Here is a 23402-nt window from a genome sequence, read left to right as displayed (position 1 = left end):
CCCAGACTTGGCAGTCCCTGCCAGAGTCAACGGTGCTGATTTAGCAGATGAGTGGAGGAGTGCTTCAGTTTTGACTGCACTCTACACCATCCCCTTTCTTGGCTGACTTAGGGACCGGGGATCTGCATCTCCCAGCAGTGTCCTTGGAAGCCTTCTGCTTCTTCCTGGGCACCGGCAAGGGAGAGCAGTGCCAGGACTCAGTCAGCATCGGAGACATACTTCTTCAGATGCTGAAGTGCTCGGTACCATCTCCAAGCTCTGAAGGTAGTCTAAGAACCATCTCTATCAAAAGAAACTACAGTCTGGTCTCTAGCTCTTTCTTGGTTCTATGATTCTAAGCACGTATTTAAGTGCTTTCCTGAATTGGTGCTCCAGCCAGCTAATGTGTGTGCTATGAATTAACCTAAATATATTTAAATGCGATCCATCAAGCCCTCACCTTTATTCGACATTGGTGAGACCTCATCTGGAGTACTGTGTCCAGTTTTGGGCCCCACACTACAAGAAGGATGTGGAAAAATTGGAAAGAGTCCAGCGGAGGGCAACAAAAATGATTAGGGGTCTGGAGCACATGACTTATGAGGAGAGGCTGAGGGAACTGGGATTGTTTAGTCTCCAGAAGAGAAGAATGAGGGGGGATTTGATAGCTGCTTTCAACTACCTGAAAGGGGGTTCCAAAGAGGATGGAGCTCGGCTGTTCTCAGTGGTGGCAGATGACAGAACAAGGAGCAATGGTCTCAAATTGCAGTGGGGGAGGTCTAGGTTGGATATTAGGAAACACTATTTCACTAGGAGGGTGGTGAAGCACTGGAACCCATTCTTCATGGGTTACCTAGGGAGGTGGTGGAATCTCCTTCCTTGGAGGTTTCTAAGGCCCGGCTTGACAAAGCCCTGGCTGGGATGATTTAGTTGGGAATTGGTCCTGCTTTGAGCAGGGGGTTGGACTAGATGACCTCCTGAGGTCCCTTCCAACCCTGATATTCTATGATTCTAGACTTGAAGTCCTTGCAAATCTGGTACCGATCCTTAATATGAAACTCACTCAAGCATTTTAAACAACTAAAGTGAGGGTCACCCACAGGCAAAGGCTTCAGTCATGCCAGGCAAGGCTTGAAGCCCAGTGACTGAAGCATTCCTCAGTATTTACAACAGACCCCCAAACTTGGGGAACCGAGAAAGAATTAACAGACACTAAACTAACTCAACAAACACCAACTGTCCCTAATAACTGTACAAACATGTAACTATATACAAGAAAAAACATGCTGAGAGCACTTGCTAATGCAAGACCAACAGATTCGAACCACCATCATGGGCAGTAAGAAGAAACTGAGGTGAGCGAGGTTTCAAGAGCAGCTTGGCCCTATCCGCATGCAGTGGCACGCGGTAGTAGAGGGCACTCAAGCTGCCCCGAAAGGTCCACTGAGGAAAAAATTTCTGACAACTATGCCTGGGTGGTGCACCCACCAAGAGCAGAACACACATGTGCAATCAAAGAACCACCTTTGCTATCTTGCCTGGACATACAGAGGAAATTTGTATTTGAAAAGATAAAAAAAATAAGGAGAGTTCTCCACCTCAGTAGTATGGGAAATGCATTAATGTAATATTCATCTCATTATTTCATTCTCAATCTGTACATTGTAATTTAAGATAGCACCATTTATACCAAGGCATGCTATGAACTAAAATGATAACATTGAATTCAACAAAAATTACAAACTGGAAATAACTGTTCATTAAGACAATGAAGTCATCCATATCTAGGTGTACTGGGTTGAATCATTTGATACATCATCTTCATGCAGACTATCATTAGCAGCAATTTATTGTTAAAAGTGTCCTTATCTGCTCTCAAGATAATTGCCTTCTTCAGACCTGTTACAGTTAGGTTAGATAGGAACGGACCTTTGGGTGACATGAGGTGGAAGATCATTAGATACTTCACCATTCTCGGACACCATTGGCTTCTCAGAGGCACGGTTTCCAGCTTCTCCTTCTATTAAAAGGAAACATCACCACAGCTTAGTCATAATTACAAGTTTGAAATGTAAATCTAAGCTTTTGTACTGAATTTTACATTTTATCAAAGCTCAGTGTGTGCCAGTTAACTAAATCCACTACAACAGAAACAGTTTATTTTTTTAAAATTTATTTGTAACCAAAGCCTTTTAAGCCTGAAATATTTAAAACTATTTAAATATTGAACTTACAGTTCAAATGGACACTGAGAAATAAGTCTATACTCCAACTCTTCATATTCGTTCACAATACTGTGACCTTTTCCATTTGGAAAAAGTTGGCTACTTACCAGTAGCATAATTGTTGTTCTTTGAGATGTGGGTGCAGACATGTATTCCACTCAGGTGTGCGCACGCCAAGCCACCAAAGCCGAAGGACTTTGTTTAATAATATGTGTAAGGGCGGAGCTAGTGCCCTTTCCCTCGTAGTCCCTACTGTGGCTACATAAGGGCAGCACCCCGACCCTCCCTTAGTTCCTTTGCACCAAAACTGAGGCTGGAAACTCTGATGCAGAGGGGATGAAAAGAAGAAAAGGTGATTCATCCTGTAACTGTATTTCTTCAAGTTGTGTCCCAATATGGGGTGCTCCGCTTCAGGTGCGGATGTACCTTTGAGCAGAGATTTTCATTAGCAGTCAGTTGGGCACATGCACGGGCCCCACAGATCCCCATGCCTTGCTGAAGATATATAAAACTGCACGGATGAACCACCCTCAGTTCCTTTTCTACTGCAAAATCCCACAAAGAAAACTCTGAAGCAAAGGGAAAGGAGGATGAACAGTGGATCTCCCATAAGGACATATTGAAGAACGACAGTTACTGCACAGAGTAAGTAACCTTTCACTCTCTTTCAAGTAGTGTCCCTATGGGTGCTTCACTTCAGGTGACTTCTGAGCAGTACCACAGGAGGAGGGAGTTTCGGAATAGAGTCTAGTACAGAAGACAGAACTGCACTGCCTACTGCTACATCAGATCTAGAGGCATGAACCAAGGCATAGCATTTGGAGAAGGTATGTATTGAAGACCATATACTGGCCCTGCAGATTTCAGGTACTGGAATGTCCTTAAATAAGGCCAGGATGTTGACTGCAACCTAGTAGAATGGGCCAGAACCCTAGCAGGAGATTAAGCATTGGCAATCTGATAGCAAGTGATAATACATCTACCTTGAAATCTCTGGGTAGAAATAGAGGAACACTTAGATTTGTCTACAATGTAGACTATTTGTCTCAGAGACTTCCAAAATGGTTTGCTCCTATCGAGATAGAAAGCCAATGCTCTTTTGACACAGAGGGAACAGTAAACGTATGGTCTGGCTCAGATGAAACTCGGAAGATACCTTAGGAAGGAATCTGGGATGTGGATGTAGGGAAATTTTATCCTTGAAAAATACTGTAAAGGAAGGACCCACCAAAAAGGCCCTCTGATTTCCCCAACTCTTCAAGCCAATGTAATGATTATTAAAAAGGCTGTCTTTATGGACCTCTACCTAACAAGTGGACTGTATGCCCACGAACCATCAAGGACCTATGCCTTGAGGCAGAGACTCTTTAGGGTGGGATGAAGCAGTCAGTTTGCATCTTAAGAGGGACGAGGGAAGCATGAAAGGTTGATCACCAGACAAGGAGATAATCAAAAAAGGTAATGATGCCATGCATATATTGGCCATGTAAGGACTATCAAGAGGTCCTTGTCCTGCTTGATCTTGTTCATCACTTTTAGAGTTAGAGACACTGGGAAAATGAGTAATACAGACTCTTCGCCCAGGGAACTGATTGTGGCTTGGGAGAAAATATAACTAAGTAAATAACCTGATTACAATGAAAGTGAGACAGCACCTTAGACAAAAATTCTGGGAGTGGTCTCAATGATACCTTGTCTTTGAAGAACTGCATATATGACGCGTCTGCCATAAGGCCTGCAATTCGCTGACTCGTCTTGCAGATGTTATAGCCATCAGGGAGGCTGTCTTCTAGGTGAGGAGAGACCACAAATATGGTGCTATCAGCTCAAAAAGGCAGACTCATAAGCACTGCCATCACTGTATTAAGAGCCATAATGGCACCATTTTCCTCTCTGGTGGAAAAAGGCAGACAATACCCTTCAGAAATCTAACTATCATAGCCTTGAGAATACCCTCTTTCCTTAGACAGGAAGATGGAAAGCTAAGATTGCAGCCAAGTGGACCTTCAGGAAGCTAAGAGCTACTTCACAAGATTTTAAATGCAGCACGTAGTACCGAATATCATGAACCTGAGCTGACATGAGCTGAATTTGATTTGATGTTGCCCAAATTGAAAGACATCTCCACTTAGGTGGACCTTGTAGATACCATGCATTTCCTCTCCTCCTCATTTAGCCATGCAACATCCAAAGAGTAAGGTGCAGACTGTCCAATGTAGAATGAACAAACTGGCTGGGATGTTGAGTCAGGTGGTAGGGAGAGACTTAGGAGGCCAAGCTGGTAGGGTGAGAAGATCGGAAAACCAACACTGCCTCAGTCAGGCCAGTGTAATCAGCATTACCTTGGCATAGTCCAATTTGAGCTCCCCAATTCAGATGAAAATAATTGGTTACAGATCCCAGGCTGAGCACCACCTGGGAACAGAACTGACAACATTTCCTGTTGTCCTTTGTCAAAAATATGTTGATAAAAGGGACGCCCCTTTCTCCAAAAATAGATCTCAGCACACTATTCTTTAGGGACCACTCACAGTTGTCTGAAAAAGTCCTGCTGAGGTGATCAGCCAGCTGGTTTTGAAAGCCTGGGAAGCGACCTCTTGCTTGGTCACATAATGCACTGTAGTGGTATTGTCAGTGAGTATGAACTGTGGCTCACTGGAACTGATTCTGAAAGGCCCAACAGACATTGTATACTGCTTGAAGCTCCAGTACATTGATATGACAAGAGGTCTCCTGCTCTTCCCACAAAACACTGAATCTCTAATGATCCCAAATGCACTCACCAAGCTATTGTGGAAGCATTAGTGATTAATGTTCTAGTTGGTGGAAGAAAGGCAAAAGAGACCCCTTTGAAACACACTGCTGTGCTCTATCCATGATTGTAGTGAGTCCGGTAGCTCTGGGGACACTCAGATAAGCCTCCCGAAAATAAAAGCCTCGTGACAACTCTTAGCGGTGGATCACTCGGCTCGTGCGTCGATGAAGAACGCAGCTAGCTGCGAGAATTAATGTGAATTGCAGGACACATTGATCATCGACACTTCGAACGCACTTGCGGCCCCGGGTTCCTCCCGGGGCTACGCCTGTCTGAGCGTCGCTTGAAGGTCAATCGTCCCCGCGGATGCGGTGGCGGCGGGATGCGGCCCTCCACCCCTGGCGGTGGAGGGCCGTGAGCAACCCCGCCGCCGCCCTCCGTGGGAGGCGCGGCTGGGGTGTCGCAGGCACCGGGGATGGTCCGTCACCCCCTTTCCCGTCCTCGGGAAAGGGAGCCCGTGGCTCTCCCCAACGCCTTCGTCCCCCTAAGTTCAAACCCGATGCCCCGGAGCGCCCGCTTCGGGGAGCTCGTCCCGTTGGCGGAGGAGCGGCGTCACGGCAGCCGGTCCCGTGCGCCCCGTCGCCCCATCCACTCTCCCGTTGTGCCCCCGCCCCGTGCCCCGCTCGTGCGGTGGGACGGGGTGGGAGTTTTCGGGGGATGTTGCGGGACGGACCAACCTCAGCCACAACTGAAGAGAGCAAAGAGCTTCTCCTGCTGTGCCCTGTAAATACATGAGGCCATATGGCCCAGTAATCTCAGGCATACACAGACCATGGTTGAAGGATGAAATTGGAGAGCCAGACAAAGGCACCAAATTGTCTGGAATCGTTCTTAGTCTCGACTTTGTAAAGTCTAATAGGGCCCCAATGAACTCAATTTTTTTGAGTTGGGATTAGAGTTGATTTTCCTTTGTTCAGGATCAGACCCAGCTAACCAAAAAGGTCCAAAGTGAACTGGACATGAATGAGGATCTGCTCCCTGGATGTGCCTTTTGTCACCAGCCAATTGTCCAAGCACAGAAAGACATGAATCCCTCTCCTTCTGAGAAAGGCCACCACCACCATCACACAATTTGGTAAAGACCCATGGGTCTGAAGATAGGCCAAAGGGGAGAACTGTGTACCATTAATGTTGGCCAGCCACAAGAAATCTCAGAAACTTAGTGTGGCATATTGGAGATCAACATCAGCAAACCAGACATTATGATTCAGTGCAAGAAGAATAGTAGTAAAGGTAATCACAGATTAAAGGATAGGTCTCTATCCTCCCTTGGATTTGGGGATCAGGAAGTACTAGGAGTAGAATCCTTTTCCATGAAGATGAGGAGGAAGCTCCTCTATGGCCCCCATAGCACACAGGGTTTCCACCTGCTGCGTAAACAATGACTCATCATAGTGATCCATCCAGTGACATGGGTATGGGGATAGGAGGGAGACTGGATATGAACTGAAAAGCATAATCCGATCACATAGTGCTAAGGACCTACCTGTCTGTAATTATAACCTCCCAAGTACTATAGAAGTGGGACAACCTGTCCCAGAACAGAAGGGACGGGAAAGTTATGTTGCAAGCTGGAGTGCTGCTCTTGAGACTCAAGTCAAATAGGCTGTCAAGTCCACGAGATGAGAGGATGGGCCATTTGGTAGAATTAGACCCAGAAAGTCTTCTCTGTAATTTGTGCCCCTTTCTGGAGAAATACTGCTACCTCAGAGTAGGGGGACTGATGGAAATATCGCTGAGGGTGATATTGCTGCTGCTGCCGTTGATGGCTACCAAAACCATGTCTCCTTGGGGCCTGAACATAAATCATCAAGGAGCACAGGGGCTTTTGGAGGTCTTTAAAGGACTGTAATGTCTCTTCATTTCTCTCAGTAATGATGAGGTGACCAAAAACAGCAAGTCCTCTATGCTCTGCTGGATCTCACGAGCCATGACAGGGTTTTGCAACCACATAAGATCCTCCTCATTGTAAAGACTGAAGCCATTAGCCTGGATAAAGCATCCACTATATCCAAAGCTGACTGTAATGATGTCTTGGCCACTAAATGGCCTTCTGCAATAAAAGCCTTGAACTCCTCCCTGAAGGACTCTGGTAACTTATGCACAAATTTGAACATGGGGTCCCAGTTCACAAAGTCATTTTTATATAATAGCACATCCTGGTTGGCAAGACACATCTGCATGGGGGACCTGAAGAAGCAGAGATCCCTCTTCCTTCTGACGAGGAATCTGAGCTCAGCTGAGAAGTTCCAGCCTGTACTAGTTCAGGCCCCTCAGTATCTCTGAGGGGCCTGATGCTCCACAGTGGTCCCCGATGCGGAGGCAGAGCTCAGGGCCTGCTTGAGAAGATGCGGCTTTAATCTTAAGTCTCAAGCCACCTGTGTCCTCTTTTTTAAAAAGCTTACAGATGGAGCACCTTTCTCTAATGTGCCCTTCCCCCAGACATCATAAATGTCAAGTGTGGGGGATGTTACTGAGGATAGCTACCCTACACCAAGGACAAACTTTAAACCTTGGTGAGGGCATTCCACCGGGAAAAACTACCTAATTAATCACCACTACCACTACTAACTACTATAACTAACAGGTACTACTAACCAACTATAACTATATTCCAAAGAAACAGAGAAAAAACTGTGAAGGCAAGTGTGAGGTAAAAAAAAAATCTCACCGAATACTCGGACTCTTGCTGTAGGCAATGAGAAGGAACGAGGTGGGTGAGGGCAGTGCTGCCCTTATATAGCCACAGGAGGGGCTATGAGGGAAAAGGGTGCAAGTTCTATGCTTACATGTACTGCTAGGCAAAATTCTCCAGCTTTGATGTGCTGGGTATGCTCACACAGTTGCAACCACACGAAGAACAACAAGGATTTCACTCTCTCCTCCAGTTCTTCAAAAGTGACATGGCAACTTTTTCCTCTTATCTTCATATTTGTTCATTATACGAGGTATATATGAGAGAGGACATGAAGTTCATAAAAAAGATCACGTTCCATGCATTAGGACTTTTAACATCTATTGCAATTATAAGCTTTTTTCATTCCATTAAATATTTACATTTGCTGTTTCCCCTCTAACAGCGTTTCCAATTCTTGTTTAGTTATATTCACATTATTATGATCTCAGTACAGTTGACACCACTTATTATAAAGATTATTCTAATAAAATACAACTAATTCCCCCCGACTCCCCTGAATAGAATACAAAACTAGTCTGGTCAAAGGGAATCTCAACATTTCCTCATGCTAAACCTATGAAGATTGTCTTCTGAATCTCTTTTCATGCTGAGTTTAAATAGACATAAGAACATAAGAGCAGCTATACTGTGTCACAATGGTCCATTTAGCCCAGGATCCTGTCTTCCAACAGTGGCCAATGCCCCAGAGGGAATGAACAGAACAGGTAATCATCAAGTGATCCATCCTCTGTCACCCATTCCCAGCTTCTGGCAAACAGAGGCTAGGGACACCATCCCTGCCCATCCTGGCTAATAACCATTGATGGACCTATCTCCAAGAATGTATCTAGTTCTTTTTCTATTCTCTCTGACCAATAAGTGACACTTTTGTTTTGAATATTTGCTAACTGTGCAGGTTAGCAGGATATAACCAGTTCCTCAGGCTTTGCAACAGTATTTCTGTGGATACTTTTTAATAAGTAAACATAAAAATTAGAAAAAACAATATTAGAGGCAGAAAGCATTCAATGCCCTTACAACCAATCTTAAAAATTTGTACAAACAGATATTTAATGACTTTTCCTATTTAATACTGATTTGTTCAGATAGTGCTTTAAGAGAAGACTAACCCTCTATAAGAAGTTTGTCTTCTGCCCCCATAAACTTTAGTTCCGATATCTCTGAAGAATAGCCCCATCCCAGTAAGTCAGGCTCTGAGTCATCAAGGTATTTATGCATATGCCTAACTTTGAGCATGTGTACCACCACTGTAGTCAATGGGGCTACTCACATGTTTAAGTACTTTTGCTGACTGGGATCTCATTTGTTCGGTTTTCCTAACTTGTTTATTTTTACCCTGAGCCCTGAACAATTTATTGCCAGAAAGACATCCCCTTTCTTTTTTAATTGACAAATGAGACAGTAAGGATTTTTTAAAGTTAATTTTAACTTAATGCAGCACCCAGGCATTTTGAATAAATCGTCTACTGACTCTGTACATAATTTACTTCGTTAGAGTAAAAGAATAGGCATGAACACATTTAATGTACAAAAATGCTACTTTGATATTAAAGTTGATGGTACCAACTAATGAGTAAGGAAATTAGGAGTTAACAAGCCATACTGCCCTTAAGCAAGGGAGGACAGATAGCCTAGATATTAAATCACTGAACTGAGAATCAGAATACCTGATTCTTATTGCTGACTCTGTGACGGGCTTTGTGTGGCCCTTGCAAATCATGTAAGCCTTCCTGTTTCTGAGTTTCCTCATATATAAAATAGGCATAATATTTCTCTATCCCACACGAATGATGTAAGCCACTCATACTTTGGTGAAGAACACCCCAGACTGCTTATAAAAGTAGGAAGTAATTTCTTAGTAAAGCACATGACAGTATCCATTAAGATCCACTGATTGAGAGACTGCACATATGCATAATACTAAGTCACTTAGAGACTACAGGGATGGCGCTTTAGAGAAGATTTAGATTTAGAATGTCTTTCTAAACTTGTACTGACATTAGGAAAGTGGAAGATGGAAATGCCATTGAAGTAGATGGTGAAATAACTACCTACAGTATTTTGCAAGACAAGTTCCATGCAGTGTCTGCTTAGTCTCAAAATAAAATATATAAAGCAGTTGTAATTAAAACAAAAACAAACAAAGAAACAAAAAAACCACATACAGAAACACCACTTAACCCTAAATACAGACCAACGCCCAGGGTATCTTTTTATTATTTTTGACTTAGAACTACTTCAATAAAAATGTATTAAAAAGTGAAAACAGAAGTCATTTACATTTCATTTTTGTTTATAAATTAAACATTCTTTAATGTATATTGGTGTAAGTGTGAAAAATACACTATTAAAACTATAAAAAATATTTAATACTACTACAACAAATTTTATTTTAACTGCAGATAGGTATTTTGTGAGTGCTATTTATATTTCAATGTAATCCTTACTATACCTGCATCACTGGCAGATTCTCCTGAAAAAATAAAACACATTTATCAGTCTTCAGATAGGAGATTCAATATCTTGCTAAAGAAAATAATGATCAAGTTAGACATCTAGTACTACAACAGAACTACAGAAAACTACTGCCCAAAAGGGACTGAATCATTACCATGAAGAGCAAATAATTTAGTGGAGTCTCCAGGTATAGAATCACAGTCTGTTCTATGATGCTGTAGTTATTGTGCAGAACACAGATTAGTGTCTTAATCATGGGCTGAAACAATTTTAATGAAAGAAACTACTGAAGCTTTCAGCTGACCAGACCATAGGGAACGGTCTCACTTCAATGTAAATTTAGCATAATCTACAATTACACTAACAAATGAAAGGTCTAGAGAAAAACTCAGAGATTAGAATATTTAGAAGCAGTCATCTCAAACACCTATAAACCCTTTAAAGCACTAGGTATATTATAAGGAAAGCTATGTTCAGTTCTTATAAACTGTTGCTGCAAATGTGAATGCCTGCAAAGACACTTTGTGGGAATCTGATGGGGGCCTAATGCAGTCAGACAGACAGCTGCCTTGAATTCCACTGTGATTATCTGGGTGCAATAGATTAATGCTCTCTGAATGATAACTCCTAAAGTAAACCGAAAAGGTACTGAATACCCCATGTGATCAGACATGTAAGCCTACCTATCGCTAATTAGCGAAATTTAAGAAAATAACCATTGCCAGCAAAGGGATGGAAACCATTTAACCTAAACTCCCTTTAGAACAACAGAAATGTCTCTCAGTACAGCTCAAGTAAGATTTCCTATTAGATATTGGCTAAGTAGGCAGTCCGACTGGAGAACTTCCTGTGATTGAGTAGGACTTCTTGGACAGCCGCAGAGCACTGCTCCTCCTCTTCATTCAGCCATGTAACAGCCACGACTAAGGTGCAGGGAGCTGATCACACAATGGAAAGTGCAGCCATGGTCCTGAGCAAGCAGATCTGGACAGAGAGGAAGTGATATGGGAAACTCAAGTGGCAGAGCAAAGAGGTCTGAGAACTAGCACTGTCTCTGCCATGCTGGAGCAAGGAGTCTGAGCTTGGCCTGATCCACCTCGAATTTGAGGATGACCTGTGGAATGACCAGGATAGGGGAGGAAAATATAACGACCCAACTGCCAGCTGCAGTGGAAGGCATCTGAGAGGGAGCCCGGACTGAGGCCGCCCTGGGAGCGGAATAGGCAACACTTTTTGTTTCCCCTCATTGCAAACAGGTTGATCACAGGGGTGTCACATGTTGCGAAGATGACCTGGAGAATACTCTCCTCCAGGGACCACTTGTGGCTCAGGGGAAAACACTACTGAGATGGCCCTCAAGACAATTTTTCACCCCCAACGACTGGACTGCTGCTTTAGTGATGTCTTCCTTAATGCAAAACTGCCACAGATTGATCGTCTCCAGATAGAGTAAACTGGAATGCTCCCCCACTTGCTTATTCACATAGTACATTGTGGTGGTATGGTCTGTGAGTATGTGAACCACCGAATGTCTGATGCAGTTCTGGAAGGCACAACATGCATTATGGAAAGCCCGAAGTTCCAGCACATTGATATGGAGGAAGGCTTCCTGTTCTGACCACAGGCCCTACATCCTCAATGAGTCCTGATGCACACCCCAACCCACAAGGGAAGTGTCCATAACCACTGACTTGGTCAGAGGGCCTAGCGAAGGGGACTCCTAGCACACATTGTGTGGGGACTCCCACTAGTGAAGGGAATCTAGGACTGATGGAGGGAGGTGAACCAATCTGCAGGACAGGGCAGTAAACTGTCCTGAACCATATCTGAAAGGGGCAGAAGGTGCAACCTGGCGAACTGGACCACCTGTGTGCAGGCAAACATGTGGCCCAACAAGCTCAGGCACACACAGACTGTTGTGGACAGCTGGGATTGCAGACTGAGACAGAGATGGTAAATTGCCTGGAAGAGGTCAGTCGGCAGGAATGCTCTCAACCTCGTTGAGTCTAACAGGGCCACAATAAACTCAACTTTTTGAGTGGGAGCCAAGATTGACTCTGAGGTGTTTAAAATGAGTCCCAGAGGGTGAAGCAAATGCAACATGATGTTGACGTGGGCGAGAACATCCTTTCTGGAGCCACTCTTCAACCACCAGTTGTTGAGATACAGGAAAATGTGGATTCCTTTCCTCCTGATATATTCCATGACCACCGTCATACATTTGGTGAAGACTTAGGGAGAACTGTATATTGAATTCTACTACTAAGAAACACAGAAACTTCCTGTGGCTCAACAGAATGCCCACATGGAAGTCCCCATTCTGAAAGTCCAGAGCTGTGAACTAGTCATTCTGAGACTAGTGCAGGGAGGACGGCCAATAGAGCGACCATATGGAATCTCAGGTATTTGATGAATTTGCTCAGGCTGTGAAGGTCAAGACTAGGTTTCATCCCACCCTTGGATTTCGGTATCAGGAAGTACCAGGAGTAAAAACTGTGGCCCCGCTGTTTTGGCAGAACTTCCTCCACCACTCCCAACTTCAACAGAGAGTTGACCTGCTTGATGAGCAGTTTCTCACGAAAGGGGTTCCTGAATAGGGACAGAGAAGGGGGGTGGGAATATGGTGTGGAGAGAAATTAGTGTGCAAAGTCTGATCTAATAGCTTTTGGAGGTAATAGAGTCCCAAGCAAGGTAAAAGCGGACCAACCCTGTCCCAAAAGGGGCAGGGGGACGGAGGAACGACTGGAGCAGTGCTCTGGACAAAGAAGTCCAATGGACACTTAGCCTGCACCGAGGGAGGGCGTAAGGACTGTCTGAAGCCTGAGCCCAACTGCTTTCTTTTGTGGAATCTATCCCTCTTTCCAGGCCAGTCCCATTGTTTCAGGGGGAAAGGCTGCACAAAGGAATGCTGCGGGCAATAGGCCATTAGGGCATCTTTGTGCGGACGGCATGAACACTCCCAAGGACCACAAAATAGCCCTGGAATCCTTGAAGGAGTGCAAAGTGTCATCCGTCCAGTCCGAAAACAAGACTGAGCTGTCAAAGAGCTAGTCCTTTATGGCTTGCTGTATATCTAGAAAAAAGAACAGGAGTACTTGTGGCACCTTAGAGACTAACAAATTTATTAGAGCATGAGCTTTCGTGGACTACAGCCCACTTCTCTGAAACCTGTATATTTAGAGCGATCCCAGAGTTTTGCAACCAGGAAGCCCTCCTCATGGTTACTGCTAAGGCCATGGCCCTGACTGCAGTAACTGCAACATCAATGGCGGATTGCAGGGATGTTGTGGCAGCCAAACAGCCCTCTGCAGCAAATGCCCAGAACTCCCCACCTGAGGCCTCAGGCAACTGCTCTTCAAATTTAGGCATGGCTGATCAATTAAGGAAATCATACATGGGCCGAAAAGGTACTGAATACCCCATGTGATCAGACATGTAAGCCTACCTATCGCTAATTAGCGAAATTTAAGAAAATAACCATTGCCAGCAAAGGGATGGAAACCATTTAACCTAAACTCCCTTTAGAACAACAGAAATGTCTCTCAGTACAGCTCAAGTAAGATTTCCTATTAGATATTGGCTAAGTAGGCAGTCCGACTGGAGAACTTCCTGTGATTGAGTAGGACTTCTTGGACAGCCGCAGAGCACTGCTCCTCCTCTTCATTCAGCCATGTAACAGCCACGACTAAGGTGCAGGGAGCTGATCACACAATGGAAAGTGCAGCCATGGTCCTGAGCAAGCAGATCTGGACAGAGAGGAAGTGATATGGGAAACTCAAGTGGCAGAGCAAAGAGGTCTGAGAACTAGCACTGTCTCTGCCATGCTGGAGCAAGGAGTCTGAGCTTGGCCTGATCCACCTCGAATTTGAGGATGACCTGTGGAATGACCAGGATAGGGGAGGAAAATATAACGACCCAACTGCCAGCTGCAGTGGAAGGCATCTGAGAGGGAGCCCGGACTGAGGCCGCCCTGGGAGCGGAATAGGCAACACTTTTTGTTTCCCCTCATTGCAAACAGGTTGATCACAGGGGTGTCACATGTTGCGAAGATGACCTGGAGAATACTCTCCTCCAGGGACCACTTGTGGCTCAGGGGAAAACACTACTGAGATGGCCCTCAAGACAATTTTTCACCCCCAACGACTGGACTGCTGCTTTAGTGATGTCTTCCTTAATGCAAAACTGCCACAGATTGATCGTCTCCAGATAGAGTAAACTGGAATGCTCCCCCACTTGCTTATTCACATAGTACATTGTGGTGGTATGGTCTGTGAGTATGTGAACCACCGAATGTCTGATGCAGTTCTGGAAGGCACAACATGCATTATGGAAAGCCCGAAGTTCCAGCACATTGATATGGAGGAAGGCTTCCTGTTCTGACCACAGGCCCTACATCCTCAATGAGTCCTGATGCACACCCCAACCCACAAGGGAAGTGTCCATAACCACTGACTTGGTCAGAGGGCCTAGCGAAGGGGACTCCTAGCACACATTGTGTGGGGACTCCCACTAGTGAAGGGAATCTAGGACTGATGGAGGGAGGTGAACCAATCTGCAGGACAGGGCAGTAAACTGTCCTGAACCATATCTGAAAGGGGCAGAAGGTGCAACCTGGCGAACTGGACCACCTGTGTGCAGGCAAACATGTGGCCCAACAAGCTCAGGCACACACAGACTGTTGTGGACAGCTGGGATTGCAGACTGAGACAGAGATGGTAAATTGCCTGGAAGAGGTCAGTCGGCAGGAATGCTCTCAACCTCGTTGAGTCTAACAGGGCCACAATAAACTCAACTTTTTGAGTGGGAGCCAAGATTGACTCTGAGGTGTTTAAAATGAGTCCCAGAGGGTGAAGCAAATGCAACATGATGTTGACGTGGGCGAGAACATCCTTTCTGGAGCCACTCTTCAACCACCAGTTGTTGAGATACAGGAAAATGTGGATTCCTTTCCTCCTGATATATTCCATGACCACCGTCATACATTTGGTGAAGACTTAGGGAGAACTGTATATTGAATTCTACTACTAAGAAACACAGAAACTTCCTGTGGCTCAACAGAATGCCCACATGGAAGTCCCCATTCTGAAAGTCCAGAGCTGTGAACTAGTCATTCTGAGACTAGTGCAGGGAGGACGGCCAATAGAGCGACCATATGGAATCTCAGGTATTTGATGAATTTGCTCAGGCTGTGAAGGTCAAGACTAGGTTTCATCCCACCCTTGGATTTCGGTATCAGGAAGTACCAGGAGTAAAAACTGTGGCCCCGCTGTTTTGGCAGAACTTCCTCCACCACTCCCAACTTCAACAGAGAGTTGACCTGCTTGATGAGCAGTTTCTCACGAAAGGGGTTCCTGAATAGGGACAGAGAAGGGGGGTGGGAATATGGTGTGGAGAGAAATTAGTGTGCAAAGTCTGATCTAATAGCTTTTGGAGGTAATAGAGTCCCAAGCAAGGTAAAAGCGGACCAACCCTGTCCCAAAAGGGGCAGGGGGACGGAGGAACGACTGGAGCAGTGCTCTGGACAAAGAAGTCCAATGGACACTTAGCCTGCACCGAGGGAGGGCGTAAGGACTGTCTGAAGCCTGAGCCCAACTGCTTTCTTTTGTGGAATCTATCCCTCTTTCCAGGCCAGTCCCATTGTTTCAGGGGGAAAGGCTGCACAAAGGAATGCTGCGGGCAATAGGCCATTAGGGCATCTTTGTGCGGACGGCATGAACACTCCCAAGGACCACAAAATAGCCCTGGAATCCTTGAAGGAGTGCAAAGTGTCATCCGTCCAGTCCGAAAACAAGACTGAGCTGTCAAAGAGCTAGTCCTTTATGGCTTGCTGTATATCTAGAAAAAAGAACAGGAGTACTTGTGGCACCTTAGAGACTAACAAATTTATTAGAGCATGAGCTTTCGTGGACTACAGCCCACTTCTCTGAAACCTGTATATTTAGAGCGATCCCAGAGTTTTGCAACCAGGAAGCCCTCCTCATGGTTACTGCTAAGGCCATGGCCCTGACTGCAGTAACTGCAACATCAATGGCGGATTGCAGGGATGTTGTGGCAGCCAAACAGCCCTCTGCAGCAAATGCCCAGAACTCCCCACCTGAGGCCTCAGGCAACTGCTCTTCAAATTTAGGCATGGCTGATCAATTAAGGAAATCATACATGGGCAGTAAAGTTTGTTGACATCTCTGGGGACGATGAGGTATGGATCTTCCTAGCCAGGAGTTCCAATCACTTGGAATCTCTATCCTTGGGGGTAGACTTGAACCTACCTTGCTGGGCCCTGTTAATTACCACTGTTACTACCAGGGAGTTTGGGGCCGAGAGGGAAAAGAACTCCTCAAAACACTACATGAGAACAAAGTATTGCTTTTCCATGCGTTTCGCCACTGCCAGTACCGATGCTGATGTACTCCATAGGGCTCTTGACAGCTCAAGGAATGCATCATTGATCAGCAGGGCCACACTCCCAGGGATGACAGGCTGTAAAATGTCCACTGGTTTATGCATGTTCTCTTGGGCGAACGGCTATGCTGCGTAAAAGGTCCTAGAGTGAAATCCCTGCAAGCTGCATGGACACTTTTCAAGGACATCATAATAGAGGCCCAACTTAAATGTATACCCCAAATTAAAAAACACAGTAAAAGAACTAAAAAAGAGCCACTGTGATTTAACAGCCATGTAAAAGAAGCAGTCAGAGATAAAAAAGGCATCTTTTAAAAAGTGGAAGTCAAATCCTCGTGAGCTAAATAGAAAGAAGTATAAACACTGCCAAATTAAGTGTAAAAATGTAATAAGAAAAGCCAAAAAGGAGTTTGAAAAACAGCTAGCCAAAAACTCAAAATGTAATAACAAAATGTTTTTTAAGTACATCAGAAGCAGGAAGCCTGCTAAACAACCAGTGGGGCCCCTGGACGATTGAGTTACAAAAGGAGCACTTAAAGACAATAAAGTCATTGCAGAGAAACTAAATGAATTCTTTGCTTCAGTCTTCACGGCTGAGGATGTTAGGGAGATTCCCAAACCTGAGCCAGCTTTTATAGGTGACAAATCTGAGGAATTGTCACAGATTGAGGTGTCACTAGAGGAGGTTTTGGAATTAATTGATAAACTTAACAGTAACAAGTCATAGGGACCAGATGGCATTCACCCAAGAGTTCTGAAAGAACTCAGATGTGAATTTGCGGAACCACTAACTATGGTTTGTAACCTGTCCTTTAAATCAGCTTCTGTACCCAACGACTGGGAGATAGCTAATGTAACGCCAATATTTAAAAAGGGCTCAGGAGGTGATCCCAGCAATTACAGACCGGTAAGTCTAACGTCAGTACCGGGCAAATTAGTTGAAACAATAATAAAGAATAAAATCGTCAGAAACAGAAGAACATAAATTGTTGGGCAAAAATCAACATGGTTTCTGTAAAGGGAAATCGTGTCTTACTAATCTATTAGAAAGCAACAGAGGGCACCTTTGGGAGCATAAGCTTTCGTGGGTAAGAACCTCACTTCAAGTAACCTCACTTACGAAAGCTTATGCTCCCAATACTTCTATTAGTCTTAAAGGTGCCACAGGACCCTCTGTTGCTTTTTACAGATTCAGACTAACACGGCTACCCCTCTGATACTAATCTATTAGAGTTCTTTGAAGGGGTCAACAAACATGTGGACAAGGGGGATCCAGTGGACATAGCATACTTAGATTTCTAGAAAGCCTTTGACAAGGTCCCTCACCAAAGGCTCTTATGTAAATTAAGTTGTCATGGGATAAGAGGGAAGATCCTTTCATGGATTGAGAATTGGTTAAAAGACAGGGAACAAAGGGTAGGAATAAATGGTAAATTTTCAGAATGGAGAGGGGTAACTAGTGGAGTTCCTCAAAGGTCAGTCCTAGGACCAATCCTATTCAACTTATTCATAAATGATCTGGAGAAAGGGGTAAAAAGTGAGGTGGCAAAGTTTGCAGATGATACTAAACTGCTCAAGATAGTTAAGACCAAAGCAGACTGTGAAGAACTTCAAAAAGATCTCACAAAACTAAGTGATTGGGCAACAAAATGGCAAATGAAATTTAATGTGGATAAATGTAAAGTAATGCACATTGGGAAAAATAACCCCAACCATACATACAATATGATGGGGGCTAATTTAGCTACAACTAATCAGGAAAAAGATCTTGGAATCATCTTCGATAGTTCTCTGAAGACATCCATGCAGTGTGCAGCGGCAGTCAAAAAAGCGAACAGAATGTTAGGAATCATTAAAAAAAGGGACAGAGAATAAGATGGTGAATATCTTATTGCCCTTATATAAATCCATGGTACACCCACATCTTGAATACTGCGTACAGATGTGGTCTCCTCATCTCAAAAAAGATATACTGGCATTAGAAAAGGTTCAGAGAAGGGCAACAAAAATGATTAGGGGTTTGGAACGGGTCCCATATGAGGAGAGATTAAAGATGCTAGGACTTTTCAGCTTGTAAAAGAGGAGACTAAGGGAGGGATATAATAGAGGTATATAAAATCATGAGTGATGTGGAGAAAGTGAATAAGGAAAAGTTATTTACTTGTTCCCATAATATAAGAACTAGGGGCCACCAAATGAAATTAATGGGCAGCAGGTTTAAAACAAATATAAGGAAGTTCTTCTTCACACCGCGCACAGTCAACTTGTGGAACTCCTTGCCTGAGGAGGTTGTGATGGCTAGGACTATAACAGTGTTTAAAAGAGAAGTGGATAAATTCATGGAGGTTAAGTCCATTAATGGCTATTAGCCAGGATAGGTAAGGAATGGTGTCCCTAGCCTTTGTCTGTCAGAGGGTGGTGATGGGCGGCAGGAGAGAGATCACTTGATCATTTCCTGTTAGGTTCACTCCCTCTGGGGCACCTGGTGTTGGTCACTGTTGGTAGACAGGATACTGGGCTGGATAGACCTTTGGTCTGACCCAGTATGGCCATTCTTATGTTCTTATGGTATGCCTTAAAGTCTTCCTGGATAGAAGGGGAGGACGAACCCAGCAACACAGGATCATCCAGCGACAAGGATGAATGTCTTGGCTGAACCAAAACTCGTTCTCGCTCCCGGGAAGATGTACCTGGGAGGACTTCCTTCTGGGTAGGAAGAGGACTGATTCCTGGGGTTGTGGCTGATCCAGAGCCATCACCATTGACCTGGCAGGTGACTTCACTTTTCAGCAGGATCTCCCTGACCAAGAAGCATCCCACTGAGTCCAAGGCCACTGATACAAGTAGTGCAATGGTGGCTAGTAGGGGCCAGGCCAGGGACTTCCTTCCTGGCCATAGAGCAGATGCCAACCCTGGGGGCCATACTGGTCCACTGTTCATCGGCCCCCAGCCTTCATCAGAGTGGGATGGACGACGATTCCACCCCAGAATCAGAGCCCTGGGATCTTGGCTACACAGGCAGAGCGATGCACAGAGGAGCCAATAGGTGGTCCGATTCATCCATTGCCCAGAATGTGGTGGGAATCAGTGCCCCTGATGAAGGTGGTACTGTCAGTACCGAGCATGCCTGAGACACAAACAGTGTCGGTCACAGTGCAAACGTCGGTATCAGAGCACCCAAATGCACAGACGCTGAAAGGGGGCAGAGCTGCCAAGGGTGCATTTGCGGCTTCGAATGGGCAGGGCCAAAGTGGGTCCCAGTGCTGAGGTCCCCCACACTGATTCCAGTACCAGTTCCATCCCTACCAGAGGAGCGTCTGGATACCGTGCTGACAGAAATGAGGGTTCAGCGGCTCACTCCATTGGAGGTGCATAGGGGGCACAGCCCTGGGAAAGTCTGAACCAACAGTGAGGTTGGGACCGAAAGGCAGAGGAGGTCTGCGGCTGCCTGGTATGCCAATGACATGGACACGACTGGTACTGGCAACTCCCTCAATAGACATCCAGAGGCTGGGACCAGAGTCAATGGTACAGGGTTTCTGCACTTTTCATTCAGTACTAGGGAAGGGTCAGAGGTACCTGTGCTATCCCATGCCCCAGAACCGGCCCCAGGCCAATCCATGCTTTTCCCAGAGGCAGCAGAGGAGTCACCCTGTGTCCTGGAGCGGTTCCGATTGGTCTTATGAGAGCTCTTCTTTGGCGCTGATGACAGAACGGCTCTTCCGTTTCTTTGGCGAGGTGCCTGCCTCAGCCGGAGGGTGATCTTTGGCCAAGGAGGGCCTCAGGACGGGATCAGACTGCATGGCCTGTTCAAGTAGATGCCGCTTGAGGTGAAGGTCTCACACCACCTGAGTTCGCTTTTTAAAAAATTTACAAACCAAACAGTGCTCCTTAAGGTGTGCCTTGCTGAAACAAAGCAAGCACTACATATGGGGGTCGCCCATCCATACAAAGGACAGTGTTTGAACCCCAGTGAGGACATCACCAGGGAACACTAACTATCCACTAACACTATCTAACTGTTAACACTAACTATATACAAAAATAAAGTTAGGTCAACATATCTACATTGGTCAGGGGGTGAAAAACAAACAAACAAACAAACATGCTCCTGAGTGCTGTAGCTATGCCAACCTAACCTCCAATGTAGATACAACTACATCCCCAGAAGAATGCTTCCTTCGACATAGCTACCATTGCCTGGGGAGTTGGTGTTCCTACGCCAATGGAAAAATCCCTTTTGCCTGCATACGCTGACAGCAACCTAGCTATCCCAGTATAGTCTCCGTAGTGTCAACATACGGACCCTGAACTAACCACAAAGGAAACATTCTGAAGTCAATGGAGTCATCCTATTTAAGATCTGATCCCAAATCTCTGTGAGTTAGTCTTATGCACACTCAAATTAAAAAAAGGGTATAAAATTATTAGAATACATTTCTCCAGGAATGCAATATATACTGCTTCCTATACGCAACAAAATGCAAGGAAAATGGCCTGCGGAGTTCTCACAGCTGTGAAAGATGGTCAACTGCCATTTAGATTTCATTAGAGTGAGATACCTACTAGGCCTTATTTAAAGCCACAGGTGTAATGGGACCAGACTTTCATCCCCTGCATATGTGGCATCAACCTTCCCACTAGCCCGTGTCTACATACATACATACTAGGAGTCTGGTGGCACCTTAAAGACTAACAGATTTATTTGGGCATAAGCTTTCGTGAGTAAAAACCTCACTTCTTCGGATGCCCAAATAAATCTGTTAGTCTTTAAGGTGCCACCAGACTCCTTGTTGTTTTTGTAGATACAGACTAACACGGCTACCCCCTGATACTTGATACATACATACTATTATTGTTGCACTCTAATGCAGTCAGAACTGTCAAAAGAAGAAATCAGCATGCTCCCTTATCTCAGGAGAGACACAGGCCAGGTGCACCCCATCTTGATGACTATTCCCATCCAAGAATTGAGTGATTGCAGGATGTTCCCATTTGTTCAAGTGGTTGGGTTTCCCCCTGCGTATCTGTAGACTGTTGCAGCCCGTTTAGCCTGCATTTTTTATTTGTTTGTAAATTTTAATTTGGTTACAGTATCTACTTACCCTGTTAATTAGGTATTCTTATATTATAATCCTCGGGAACTCTTAAGTGGGTTTTTAAAATAGTAAAATAAGGATGAGGAGATGGAATTTGCTCTAAAATCTTGTACAGGGTTAGCAGGCTGCAACAGTCTGTAGATACGCAGGGGGAAACCCAATCACTTGAACAAATGGGGACATCCTGCAATCACTCAATTCTTGGATGGGAACAGTCATCAAGATGGGGGTGCAGCTGCCCTGCGTCTCCTCGGAAATAAGGGAGCATGCCGATTGCTTCTTTTGACAGTTCTGCCTGAATTAGAGTCCAAGTGCAACAACAATGTAGCCTGTTACCACGCTTCCCTCTCCCTTTCAGCATTGTTTGTATCCCCTTCACAGCATGCCAGCAACAGAGCACAGTTTGTGGGGAGAAAAACAATAGTTGGTTGGTTGGTCACCATAAGAAGGACACACATAAAAAAATAGACCACAAATAAAGCTTTAGGATATCTAACAAGGGTCTCAAATCTATTATCGCATTATTCATGAATACAACTTGATAACAGTTGTGGAGTGGCTCATCTCTACCACTCATTAGCATACCACCTGCTATCTTCAAGTTTGAACTTGAAAGGCATTGTGCTTCAGTAGGGAGTAAAGACCTTACTAGGAAAGGTGTGATTTCTGAACTATGAAGTTCACTAGTAGTTACACAGGGAGATTAAATTATAGGGGAGCATCTGAATTAAGCACCCAAAAAACCACAGCTTAACTTCTTAGATGTACTCAGGAGCATAGATCCAAATAAGGAATTCTGAGGTACTGAACAAGGTTTTATTCTTCTCACCTTGGTGTTTTATTGCAGGTCTAGGTTCGGCTTTTGCATGTAATATGCTAGCTGCTTTTTCATCTGAAACGTTATCTGCAGGACTATTTGTTTCCAGTACACCTAGCATAAAAGAATTTACAAGAGAAAGAAATTAATGATATAATAAAAGTTTAGAATAAATTGCTGTGCTAAATATTTAGTCCACTTAACTACCTGTTTAAGGATTACTCTGGTTTAAAGAAATATCTTGAGTGCAAATAAGGAAAGTTACAAATTTACAATGGCTTTTCACATAATTAGTGAAGTACAAACAAACAAAAAAATCACCACAGCAAGTTTTTCATCCCAAGAAGCAAAAGACTGAACTATGTAAGTTACAAACAAAAGAAAGTTTATTATATTCAGGAGCAATTTACAAATATATAGTATCATTTAGTAGCAGTGTAAGTAGTTAAATGATACTGTATTTACCTAGTAAAACCTAAGCAGTTACTAAAGTATGCTTTCCGGATTATATGGCAAATAACTGACTGAGTCAGTTCCAATAACTTGCCATTAAATGACAGGTTTCAGAGTAGCAGCTGTGTTAGTCTGTATCCGCAAAAAGAACAGGAGTACTTGTGGCACCTTATGCATCCGAAGAAGTGGGCTGTAGTCCACGAAAGCTTATGCTCTAATAAATTTGTTAGTCTCTAAGGTGCCACAAGTACTCCTGTTCTTTTTGCCATTAAATGGTATTCAGTCATAAAATTGTGAAGTATTATCCAGTAACTACTACAAAAATATGCAATATGTGCACTGTACAATTTGAAATTAATCACATAACAAAATGCCTAATCCCTGATTATTATCCAACTTTCTAATGCTACATAGAAGTACAATTATTTTTGGTACAGTCCATGCTAAAAACAGTGGAAGA

At 44.4% G+C, this 23402-nt stretch overlaps 1 protein-coding gene and 1 non-coding gene across 10 annotated transcripts in view; one reads left to right on the top strand and one right to left on the bottom strand.

Annotated features, from left to right (window-relative positions):
• Positions 1-23402, bottom strand: part of TRAF3IP1 (TRAF3 interacting protein 1) — a 225439-nt gene that overhangs the window by 58401 nt on the left and 143636 nt on the right. For 7 of the 9 annotated variants that reach the window (XM_042859580.2, XM_042859585.2, XM_008172590.4 and 4 more), the window contains 3 exons: positions 22502-22603; positions 10170-10190; positions 1909-1999 (listed from right to left, as the gene is read on the bottom strand). In XM_042859580.2, coding sequence (XP_042715514.2) covers positions 1909-1999; positions 10170-10190; positions 22502-22603 — 214 coding nt within the window. The remainder of the gene's footprint in view (positions 1-1908; positions 2000-10169; positions 10191-22501; positions 22604-23402) is intronic. The other 2 variants (XM_042859581.2, XM_042859587.2) reach the window with 1 other exon arrangement.
• LOC112060182 (5.8S ribosomal RNA) lies at positions 5149-5301 on the top strand. Its single transcript, XR_002889498.1, has one exon. It is a non-coding gene; the product is annotated as a 5.8S ribosomal RNA (ribosomal RNA).

This window comes from Chrysemys picta, chromosome 11, assembly GCF_011386835.1.
Source record: "Chrysemys picta bellii isolate R12L10 chromosome 11, ASM1138683v2, whole genome shotgun sequence".
NCBI lineage: Eukaryota > Metazoa > Chordata > Testudines > Emydidae > Chrysemys > Chrysemys picta.
Note: the sequence above shows the minus strand (reverse complement) of the source record. Positions and strands in the feature narration are given on the sequence as shown.